At 38.0% G+C, this 12,500-nt stretch overlaps 1 protein-coding gene across 14 annotated transcripts in view; it reads left to right on the plus strand.

Moving 5' to 3' along the window:
* The window catches only part of LOC135204207 (nuclear factor 1 X-type-like), a 451,271-nt gene that overhangs the window by 274,523 nt on the left and 164,248 nt on the right, over nucleotides 1–12,500 (plus strand). For 4 of the 14 annotated variants that reach the window (XM_064234298.1, XM_064234309.1, XM_064234311.1 and 1 more), the window contains exon 1: nucleotides 4,577–5,827. The exons of 7 other annotated variants lie outside the window; for them this stretch is intronic. In XM_064234298.1, the coding sequence (XP_064090368.1) occupies nucleotides 5,711–5,827 (117 nt within the window). In that variant the 5' untranslated portion in view covers nucleotides 4,577–5,710. Of the gene's footprint in view, nucleotides 1–4,576; nucleotides 5,828–12,500 lie in introns of those variants that run through there. 3 more of the 14 variants (XM_064234307.1, XM_064234299.1, XM_064234300.1) reach the window with 1 other exon arrangement.

Below are 12,500 nucleotides of genomic sequence, written 5' to 3' on the forward strand. Positions count from 1 at the left end.
GTAAAAAATTGATGAAATAGGAACGTGAAAACTTGATGAAATGGGAACGTAAAAAATTGATGAAACAGGAACGTGAAAATTTAATGAAACAGGAACGTGAAAACTTAATGTAATAGGAATGTGAAAACTTAATGAAACACGAACGTGAAAACTTAATGAAACTGGAACGTGAAAACTTAATGAAACAGGAACGTGAAAACTTAATGAAACAGGAACGTGAAAACTTAATGAAATAGGAACGTGAAAACTTAATGAAACAGGAACGTGAAAACTTGATGAAACAGGAACGTGAAAACTTAATGAAACAGGAATGTGAAAACTTAATGAAACAGGAACGTGAAAACTTAATGAAATAGGAACGTGAAAAATTAATGAAACAGGAACGTGAAAACTTAATGAAATAGGAACGTGAAAACTTAATGAAACAGGAACGTGAAAACTTAATGAAATAGGAACGTGAAAACTTAATGAAACAGGAACGTGAAAACTTAATGAAAAAGGAACGCAAGATTCCAGGTTGCTTGGAAATGAGTAAAAGTGAGGACAGAAAAGGCACCACATTGCTGAAGTAACGGAGTTAAAGAAGAGGTTTGTGACGAGGCAGAAATTGGTAGAGAAAAATCGTGAGTTCGTGTAAATATTTAGGTCAGTGACTTTACAAAGGAGAGAGAGAGAGAGAGAGAGAGAGAGAGAGAGAGAGAGAGAGAGAGAGAGAGAGAGAGAGAGAGAGAGAATTATGTCTTCGTACATCCTTCTTTGCTGTAACCCAGGTAAACTCACTTTTCCTGTAGAAAAAAATGTTGAAAAAAGTATATACTTTTGTATGCCAATTATTCAGTGTTAAACTGTCACTGCTAATTGAAGGTTCTGTACATGCTTACTCTAATATCGACAGGCAGATGCCATTATCATTATAATTGTCATTATAATTATAATTAGATGCAAATGATGCTCTTGCCTTTAATTAAGGTATGTTAAAGGGTATTAGTGAATTTGCGCTGGCATTGAATGAATAGTCACTTAATAAGTTTCCGTTACTCCTACCTTCCCCCGACAATGCATGACTATGGATTAATGTATCTGTAATACATGGTTGAGTATGGAATACATATATTCATAACGAGTGGAAAGCTGAACTCGACAAGATAGGTACGACTCCGCTTAGCAAGTTTTTGAAAAATGTTTATCGGTATAAGTTTCCCTGACTTTATTCCAGCTTATTTGATAAAATCTTTGTGTCTATTATGATTAAAAAGGAATTGTTATTATTAGTTGTTAAAATCATCTGCATTATAACGTAAATGGTGCCTCATGATTTTGAAAAGTTCCGCATATTTGATTCCAGTTGGTTCTGTTTCTGTAAAATCCTGTGTGTGTGTGTGTGTGTGTATATAGATATATATATATATATATATATATATATATACACATATATATATATATATATATATATATATATATATAATATATATATATATATATATATGTATGATTTATAGCCTTGGAGCAATCAGCTGATTGCGTACTTTCAAGGTAGGCGAAGTGGTTCCCACATCTCTACACCCTAATATACATACATACACAAGCATACATGTATATAGTATATATATATGTGTGTATGTATAAATAATAGCAAAAGCCACGAAGGAAGGACATTGAGTCGAAAGGCCTCGCAGTACTCCTTTTTTTCAGTTTCCTTCGTAGCTTTTGCCTTTATTTTTATAATCATCATGCTCCATATTTTCGTGATTCAGTTATACATATATATGTGTGTATAGCATAATGTGTCATTCCAAATCCAGTAGACCTTTGTGTACTTTGTGTATGACGTCTCCTTCCAATGAACAGTTGTGTTGGATATGCTTGTTTAAGATATATCTAAAGTTCTGTGATGAAAACCAGAGGTTCATCCATAAAAACTCTGTCGAGATTCATATAAAATGAAATGATATAGAACGGAGTTTTCATGGAGTGTGTGAGACAGTGAAGTTCTTTAAAGTATAATTCTCTCTCTCTATCTCTCTCTCTCTCTCTCTCTCTCTGTGGAATTTTGGTAACTGTATCTCAAGATATAGTTTTTTTCTTGTTTCTACTGTAATCGGGAAAGATGATTCCCCCTATCTCGAAGATATTTTAGTATATAACGGAGTTATTCAATCATGCATTCGAAAACCTATTTTGTTTACCGAGTATTTACACACTCTTAACCAGCGAATCTTGTAATAATTATGTCTTGAGCGATTGGAGGCGTTCCCAGTATGACAACAACTATTTCGTTGCCTTGCTATTTCGACCTCGGGTGATCCTGGAACAGTTTTCAAGATTTTCCTCAATTCTGTCTTGCCGTGAAAGGCATATTAGGATGGGTCGCTGTTCCTGTTTTAAAAGGGTGAATTATTTGAATATTTAAAAAAAAAATTCTCATGTAGCGCAGTAACCACATACAGCCTGTCCTCCGCTTCAACAGTAGGTGAGTTCAAAATGTATGTACCTTTACCAACAAAAAGAGACATAAATATAAAAGCGAGTAGTGACAGTAATCTTGCTCACGGTACTTACCGTCCTGGAGCAATGACCAAGATACCTTCATTCTGTGTATTTATAAAGGAGCCAGGGGTTTGAGAGACTGGTTCAAGGCAGGAAGTCTAAACGTGGAGATTGGAACCCGCAGACATCGTTGTAACACACGGGACAAATGAATATAAAGATAACCATTGTGATTTATTATAAAGAGATGCTTCATCGTAGAGAGATACGTCATTTTTTTATGTTTTAATTCACGCTTCTGTTCAGCGATATACTAGGTAGTTATTTTGTTCTCCGCTCTAGGCAGAAAGTTGCTATTGGCTGCCCTTTATGAAGAGAGTTTTCTTAAGTTTCGGAACAAGTTGAATTCATCTGTATTACATAACTTAATAAATTGCAGGTTAAAAGTAAGAATCCTTATGCTTTCGGGAAATTATAACTTTGTGATGGAAATTGCATATGTGTATGTATGTATACATGTTATGTACATGCATACAAACACATTATATATATATATAATATATTATATATATATTATATATATATATATATGTTTCTTTGTACATACTTACAAACACACACACTTAAATATATATACATACATACTATATATATATAATCATGAATATTGATTTAATAAGAGCAAAGAATGCTTACTTACACCTGAATTGCTTTATAACTACAACACACATACTTAAATATATTTATATATATATATATTATATATAATATATATATATATATATATATATATATATAATGTATATATCATCATGATATTGATTTAATAAGAGCAAAAAGAATGCTTACTTACAACCTGAATTGCTTTATAACTACGAAACACACACACTTAAATAAATAAATATAAATATATATATATATATATATATATGTATATATAATCATGATATTTGATTTAAAAGGAGCCAAAGGAATCTTACTTACAACCCTGAATGCTTTATAACTACAAACAACACACCCTCGTAAATAAAATAAATAGATATAGATATGCGATATATAATAGATATAATATATAATTCTATAAGATATAATCATGGAATATTGATTATAAGAGCAAAGAAATTGCTTTACTTACAACCGAATGCTTTATATCTGAGTTTACGTTGGATTGATGTCTGTGGTCTTGGAAGCCATTTAAAAAATGTGCTCGAGTTTGCGAAGAGATCCACGTTAATGAAATGTTGGGTAGTCGACATGGCCGTATAATTCCTTCCCCCCCCCCCCCCCTTCCCCCCTCACAACCATCTCTTTTATAAAATAAACGACTAGGGGGAACAGGTCGAGGAACTCTCTCTCTCTCTCTCTCTCTCTCTCGTCTCTCTCTCTCTCTCTCTCTCTGCTCTCTCTCCATATTCTCTTCTCCGGGAATCGTCGTCAGGAGGGCTCTATGTTTCCCCCCTAGAAGAGGCCTCCTTCTTCTGAACTGCTTGTCATGTTTTGGTGAAAGGAACCTTAGCGGTTGAATTTGCATTTCGTAAGATGTGAAATTTGTCACTGAGACTGCAAGCTCGATTTGCCCATAGTCTCTTGACCTGCGGATTTGCTTCGGAGACAGACGGTGTATTACGTGTATTCACGAGAAGAGAGTAAGTATATGCGTGCGTCTCAGGGATCGTGTTTGGGGGACCTGTGCCCAAAATACCCGAAGACGGTAGGCACGGGGGGTACGTACCCACCCGCGCGCGCCCCCCTCCGGACTCTTGTTTCCCCTCTTTAGCTTCTCCAACCTTCTGCCTCTCCCCTCCAACCCATCTGAGCCTTGTACCTCCCGCACCTATCTGCTTTGCTCTACCCCTCAGTGTTTTTTCCCCTCATGTTCTATCGTAGCTCAGGGAATGGGTCCCCCCCTCGTTGATCTCCTGTCCTCCTTTGAGTCTTTCCTCCCTCATGCCCTATGCCCCTCCCTTTACCCCCCACCATTTCTCGCGTGCCCACTCACCCCTTCCTTCCCCTTTCCCGAGCCCCCATGCTATCTTGAGAGTGCCCCCCCATACCTGGTCGTGGCAGTTTAGCAAGTCAATGGTGGTGCCTCACTTGGCGACGTGATCTCCTGGCACCTCGGCTGGTTGGCTGGCTGGCTGGCAACCTCGCCTGGCACCGGACGACATCAGCTGGGTCGAGTGGCCCTCCAATACCACCTTGAGGAGGATCCTCACCTTCAGGAGGACCACTAGTAGTACTTTTTCATCCGTGTGGGGAACCTGCGAGTGTTGGGGACGGAAGCGGGAAGAGGATCCTGGGGTGTGAGAAAGTCGGGGCCTGAAGGAGGAAAAGCCAAAGGAAGGTGGCGCTGTCGTCGTCGAAGGCGACCCAACTCGTGTGGGCTATTTCCGCCTCTAGCCGGCAACCACCCCCAAGAATATCTCTCTCTCTCTCTCTCTCTCTCTCTCTCTCTCTCTCTCTCTCTCTCTCTCTCTCTCTCTCGCTTCAAGAATCAGATAACGCCATCTTTCGACTCCCTTCTGCCTACAGCCGCAATTGTGCTTGTCCTGTTCGCTCGCCTGCTCCCTCTTCTTCCTTCTGCACAAGGCTGCTGCTGTCGGCTTGAACGGCCTCTGTCCCCTTGGTTCGAAGCGCCAGGCCAGAACTGCGAGACTACCTCATCTTGCTTGCCGCTTCTTGCTCGTACTGTTTATGCTGCTCGTCAGTTGTGATTCGAGAGCCAAAAAACCAATTGTGGAATCACCTACGCTAGTCATCCTTCTAGTCAGTGCCACGGATAGTCAGCTATCCTCTAGTCAGTAGTAGTATACCGTTGATTCTCACCTCTACTCTCAGCTAGCGACTCTTCTCGATTATGTGATCTGCATAGCACGGGTGCCTTATAAGTAAATCTGCAGCCGGATTTATTTTTATAATGTTTCGTGGGCTGGCGTGATTGAATGTCCTCCTCATCGTGCCTGTGGTGTGCGTGTGTGTGCGTGCGTGTTAAACTCTCCGTTAGTCATTAGTAGTGAATTCATTCGTATTACAGAACTCTTTGGAAGTTCAGAAAGCCGTATATGCGAGTTTCGGCAAAAGTCGGCCTCCATGAAATCCTCGGGTGAAATCTGTTGATGCGGAAATAAGAGGTGGTTTCGAGTGGATTAGGGAGTGCGAAGTGATTTCGAGGGGCGTTTGGGTGTCGTATTATGCCTTTCGAATTGTCGCCGTGACTCTTTAAATGGTGAACATGGACGGCGAGGCCCTCAAACCTGAAGCGTTCTTGACGACGGCCACCACAGCCACGCTCGTCGCTGCCAGGAGTCCGCCATCGTACCCTAAGGTCACAGAAGCCACGGTGAGTAGTAGTAGTAGTAGTAGTAGTACCTTGTAGGTCGCAATCGAGCTTCGTGCCCTTGGTTTGTGAGGGGTGCATTACACTGGTCGTTGCGTGGTTCTGATCATTCTCGTTTTCATTGTCACTTTATTTACCATTTGAATTTGGTGTTTCATACATGTGCTGAGACGTGTGCTGTACAAAAACGCGAAATCAGCATTTTTATTAAAAAAAAAAAACAAGACTGTTGTGTTTATTTACTGCAAATCCATTCCGTTACATTATCCTTCACATTATTCTGGAATTTTGGAACAATTTCACAGAGGATAGCCACAGAAACAAGTTTTTAGCTTCGTGAATAAGTAATGTGCCTAAGTTTGTGCAAAGCTGATCTTACAGTATCCTAAAGGCCTCTCCACACTAGGAAACGTTGTTTGCAAGCAATGTTTCCTAGTGTGGACAGGCTTTAAGAAACTGCTGAAGAACTAAGATGGGCATTAAAAACCACCGTAGTTTCCAATGTAATAGCTACAAGTGTTTACAAATATCCGTAACTTCAGATCTTCATTAAACTGAAGAACTCTCAAAATAATGAACATGTAGAAAAAAATTGATGAAACTATCAGCATTGGGGTTCATGACTTTCGTTAAAAATATCTTTTTCACTCTCCCCCTCCCCCCCTTATGTTCATAACTGGTATAAGCACCTCTTCGCGGTAGTATTCAGGAGAGTTTTAACCCTTTGGGTGCAAGTGAAGGGAAGTCGTTACTCTGAAATATCTAAAGCAGATGTTTTCGTTAAGATATGACAAATCTCCTCGTAGGCTCAAACAGCGTTGAAAAGTTGGCGTCACTTGGGAACGACGCGTAACTTTTTATTTTATTTTTTAATTAGTTTTATTTATTTATTTATTGTTTTTTTTAGTGATAAACTAGCTGAGCTGGTGGTGAATTTAACCTCGTTTCTTCGTCTTCGTCTTCTGTCTTGTCTTCTTATCACACTTGCATGTAGTAGTACCTTATTTATTGGGGAAAGTGGTGTCATATATATATATATATATATATATATATATATATATATATATATATATATATATATATATATATATATAGTGTATGTGTGTAATCGTAATGTTATTTATATTCACACATATGTAACATTTTTTGTTAGAAATATGCCACAATTATTGTTTAATATCTAGTTTGCTATACTTATGATGTAACTTACACCCAAGGGGAATTATAATATTAATAATATATGTGTGTATGCATGTATGTATGTATGTATGTATGTATGTATGTATATGTATGCATATGATAGATAAGTAATATATACATTAACACTTATCTTTGCTACGGTGAAAACCTCAGCACACTTTTCTACCAATTAATTTCTCTTTTCTATCGATTAATTCTTCTTTTCTACAAATTAATTTGTCTTTTCTACCAATTAATTCCCCTTTTATAACCATTAATTTTTCTTTTCTACCAATTCTTCTTTTCTAACATTTGATTTTTCTTATTTATTAACATCGAAGTCGATTAATAAAGAAATTTGAGAACTTGATAAAAATGAAAAATACTGCAGAGGTTTTTTTTTCTTTTTTTTTTTGCGATATTATGTGGGGCGGAATCTCAAGAAATTCGTCTATAAAAGTGTTTGTAATTGGATCGACCTAAATTGTCCTTTAATGTGGGGCGAAGCGATTTAATTAATACGGCAACCTCTATGAACTTTTCGCATAAAAAGAACACAGATTGCCTCTCTCTCTCTCTCTCTCTCTCTCTCTCTCTCTCTCTCTCTCTCTCTCTCTCTCTCTCTCTCTCTATTGGTTATTGGCTCCCAAGTTATAGTGTTGAGTTCGTTTAGTGTATAGCCTCAAATACTCGTGATGGAATTGAATGCGTTAGTTATAAGGTATTAAACGTATAATGCAGTGTTTTCGTAAGACTACCGTACACGCTAATTTGTATAAACACACGTGTGTGTGTGTGTGTGTGTGTGTGTGTGTGTGTGCTGTGTGTGTGTGTTTGTTTGTTGTGTGTCCCACTATCCTATCCTTTATTATCAGCAAAGGATCGAAAGAGGTCGGACACCTGCATCTTTTTGCATTTTTTGACTCCGTCTGTCTGTGCATCACACTTGTTTATCGAATAATTTGTCCTATTTTGTAATTGATGACATTCTAAATCCTATTCCGCAAAGTTCTGAGAGCTCTATGGAATGGTAGAAGATGTTCAGTATTCCCCTTCTGCAAGTTTAAAATCCTGTTGTCACCAACACATCAAAAGAGTGCATCTGAGCAGGAGTATATCAGGACAAGGTGTTTTCCCTATTATTTGAGTTCATGTTAGTGACCATTGAACCTCTTGATTTCGTATAAATTGGATTGAAAAATGGCTTGTACCATGGACGTCTGGATAAGCATAGTTAGTGGGTCTATTCTGTGGAAAATTACTACGGCGATGCATTGTCTTTCACGCTTGATATAATATAATATAATATAATAATAATAATAATAATAATAATAATAATAATAATAATAATATTAATAATAAATAATCAAAGACTTCTGTTTTTATATTACATAACCTTATACATGTGGAATTTAGTAATCTCATTTTCACATGTGGCGTTCAGTAATAATTATGATGGCGAAATAATAATCATTTTCTACATGCGTTCGTCTTACTGTAACGACAAGGAAATCATGTATTTAGATTTCGCCGTTTGAGGGAACCTACAACGAAAGATTCCGCGTTGACCTGAAACCACTTCAAAAGCATTTGCTGTGGTTTTTGAAGCTGAAATGTTGTTATTAGATTAAATTAGCGTCATGTAGGTAAGCCTCCGAGTTTACACTTTTTTGTTTATGTTTAGTTATATTGTCGGTGGTTTTAGTTAAGTACTTGTGAAAAAATCCATCGACGCGGGTGGTCTTAGAAGTCCCAGCGTTTCCAAATAATTGATTGTGATTGGGTCTTTCCATCCTTTCCTGAATTATGTATAGTTTTCGTGCTATATGATTTTACTGTCGCTCTGCATTTCTGGCGATACACAAATTCACGTACGTGTTTGTCTAAATATGTATATATATGATAAATATTTATAAATTCACACATACACACATATCGTGTAATATATATTTTATATATATATATATATATTTATATATATATATATATATATCTATATATATATAATATATATCGAGGATTGCTGTCTGCGTCGTCAGGGGGTCTTTATGTCAGGTTCCTGCTTGATAATCTGGTTGGTTACTTGACCATTCTGGTTTGTTTGTGGTTATGCTACCATCTGTTTGCTCACGGTTTAAAAGGGGGGGGGGGGGGGAAGGGGGGGGTAGGCTTTAATCCTGGCTGAGGGTCACGGAAGTCAGATATTTGGCATTCCATCACTCCAAGGAATAAACCTAGATTATTGGGGTTCCAATAGCTCACGTTATTTCGTAGCTTAAAAAAAAAAAAATATTTGTTGGTAGTACATAGTTAAAATGGACCTCCCTCTCCCCCCTCTCCACCACCCAGCGGCACTTTGCATAACTCTCAATACTTTACTTGAAATGTATTCTCTGATCGAAATCCCAAGAAAGTGTAGCTATTGACATTTGTGTTACCATCATTTAACAGTTCCTTTGTGTTCCGCAGTGCGTTAATCAAGATTGCCTCTGGTCTCTCCCATACAAAGCCAAATTGTAATATTTGCAACTGATTAGATTTACCCTGGGTTCGTTCTTTCCGATTGTTTTTTCTGTCTGTTTTTTTGCGAGCAATTTAGGAATTATCGTCAGACTGAAGTACGTGTTTATACTGTTTATCATTAGGGTTACTATACTCTGTTTTTTTCCATCTGTCCATCTGCCTGTGGTGTTTTCGTATGGTAACACTGCGTCCCGGGCTTTAAATAGTTACGCTATGTCTAAGTTTTAGGTGGATAAAAGGATATCTTGGTGCACAGTTGCAACTGAAAAGTGTTTTAATAATTTACTGTATGCGAATTACGCCGTTAATTTTCGAAATATGATATTATTTAAAGCTCGGGACGCAGTGTTGCCATGCGCAAACACCACAGGCGGATGGACAGATGGAAAAAAAAAGTATAGTGACTTCTAATTTTTAGTGGTAGGATAACTTATTTTCTTTTTCTTTGTATGTCACTATTTTTGTTTCCGTGTGAAGACAGTAAACTTTTTTTTATTCTTTTTATATATTTATATATTTTTTTTGTTTATTTATTTATTTATCGTTTTTATTATTATTTTTTGCGGGTATTGTCCAAGAAATAAGGTTGGATTTCATTTCTTTGCGTACATAAGTACAGTCAAAGTGGATGAGCTTAAAAGAGAGAGAGAGAGAGAGAGATAGAGAGAGAGAGAGAGAGAGAGAGAGAGACTTATAGGTGCTCCTTTTTGATGTTTGTATTATGATGAGAAAATTAAATACTTTACGGTTTATTATTATTATTATTATTATTATTATTATTATTATTATTATTATTATTAATAATCTGGACACGTCCGGGCTCCCACGAAAATGAATTGTCACGTCAGTAGGTGTATCTCGATAATAATAATAATAATGGCACCTCAGTTGCGTGGTCGGCTTGGTGTTGTCCTGCCACATCGCTGGCCGCAAGTTCGATTATCGGGCATTTCATTGGAGCGTCAGAGATGTGTATTTCTGGTGATAGAAGTTCACTCTCGACGTGATTGTCGGAGCACGTAAAACCGTTAGTCCCGTTTGCTGAATAACTCTGTCCATGCAACGTAAAAAGAAATACCATACAAACAAACAAATAATAATGGTTATTATTAATTATTATTATTATTATTTTTTTTTTTTTTTTTTTTTTTTTTTTTTTTTTTTTTTTTTTTTTTTTTTGCTCTATCACAGTCCTCCAATTCGACTGGGGTGGTATTTATAGTGTGGGGTTCCGGGTTGCATCCTGCCTCCTTAGGAGTCCATCACTTTTCTTACTATGTGGTGCCGTTTCTATGATCACACTCTTCTGCATGAGACCTGGAGCTACTTCAGCCTCTAGTTTTTCTAGATTCCTTTTCAGGGATCTTGGGATCGTGCCTAGTGCTCCTATGATTTATGGGGTACGATTTCCACTGGGCATATCCCATATCCTTCTTATTTCTATTTTCAGATCTTGATACTTATCCATTTTTTCCCTCTCTTTTCTCTTCTTCAACCTGGTGTCCCATGGTATTGCGACATCAATGAGTGATACTTTCTTCTTGACTTTGTCAATCAACGTCAGTCTGGTCTATTTGCACGTATCACCCTATCCGTTCTGATACCTAGTCGCAGAGGATCTTTTGCCTGATCGTTTTCTATCACTCCCTCAGGTAGGTGCTCGTACCACTTATTACTGCAAGGTAGCTGATGTTTCTTGCACAGGCTCCAGTGGAGGGCTTTTGCCACTGAATCATGCTCTTTTTGTACTGGTTCTGTGCAAGTGCCGGGCATTCACTTGCTATGTGGTTTATGGTTTCATTTTTCGTATTGCACTTCCTACATATGGGAGAGATGTTATTTCCGTCTATCGTACTTTGAACATATCTGGTTCTTAGGGCCTGATCTTGTGCCGCTGTTATCATTCCTTCAGTTTCCTTCTTTAGCTCTCCCCTCTGTAGCCATTGCCAGTTGTCATCGCTGGCTAGTTCTTTAGTCTGTCCTCATGTATTGTCCGTGCATTGGTTTGTTGTGCCAGTCCTCTGTTCTTTCTGTCTTTCTCCTGTCCTCTGTATATTTCTGGGTCTTCGTCTACTTTTATTAGTCCTTCTTTTCCCATGCACTCTTTAGCCACTCGTCTTCACTGGTTTTCAGATATTGCCCCCAGTGCTCTGTTTTCAATGTTGACGCAGTCCTCTATACTTAGTAGTCCTCTCCCTCCTTCCTTTCGTGTTATGTATAGTCTGTCGTATTTGCTCTTGGGTGTAGTGCCTTGTGTATTGTCATATGTTTCCTGGTTTTCTGATCTATGGTGCGGAGTTCTGCCTTCGTCATTCGACTATTTCCTGCGCTGGTATCTGATTACTGGCACTGCCCATGTGTTTATGGCTTTTATCATATTTGCCACCATTGAGTTTTGACTTGAGTATCGCCTTGAGTCTCTGCATATATTCTTTCCTGAACGTGTCCTTCATCTCTTGGTGTTTTATATCTCCTCCTTCCATTATTCCCAGGTATTTGTATCCTGTCTCATCTATGTGTTTGATGTTGCTCCCATCTGGTAGCTTTTATCCCTTCAGTTCTCGTTACTTTGCCTTTTTGTATGTTGACTAAGGCGCATTTTTCTATTCCAAACTCCATTCTGATGTCCCCAGATACAATCCTTACAGTCTGGATTAGGGTATCTATTTCCTTGATGCTCTTACCATACAGCTTGATGTCGTCCATGAACATCAGATGGTTGATTCTGTTGCCTCTTTTCTTGAGTTGGTACCCGGCATCCATCTTCTGTAGTACTTTTGTCATGGGAATCATGGCTACTTACGAAGAGTAGTGGGGACAGTGAGTCGCCCTGGAAGATCCCTCTCTTGATATTAACCTCTGCTAGTCTTATTCCAGAGCTTGTAAGTATTGTATTTCCAGTTGCAACATTGTATTTTTGAGGAAGCTGATGGTATTTTCCTCTGCCCCATTATATTTTTTTTCAGGCATTCTA

The sequence above is a fragment of the Macrobrachium nipponense genome, chromosome 44 (assembly GCF_015104395.2).
Source record: "Macrobrachium nipponense isolate FS-2020 chromosome 44, ASM1510439v2, whole genome shotgun sequence".
Classification (NCBI taxonomy): Eukaryota; Metazoa; Arthropoda; class Malacostraca; order Decapoda; family Palaemonidae; genus Macrobrachium; species Macrobrachium nipponense.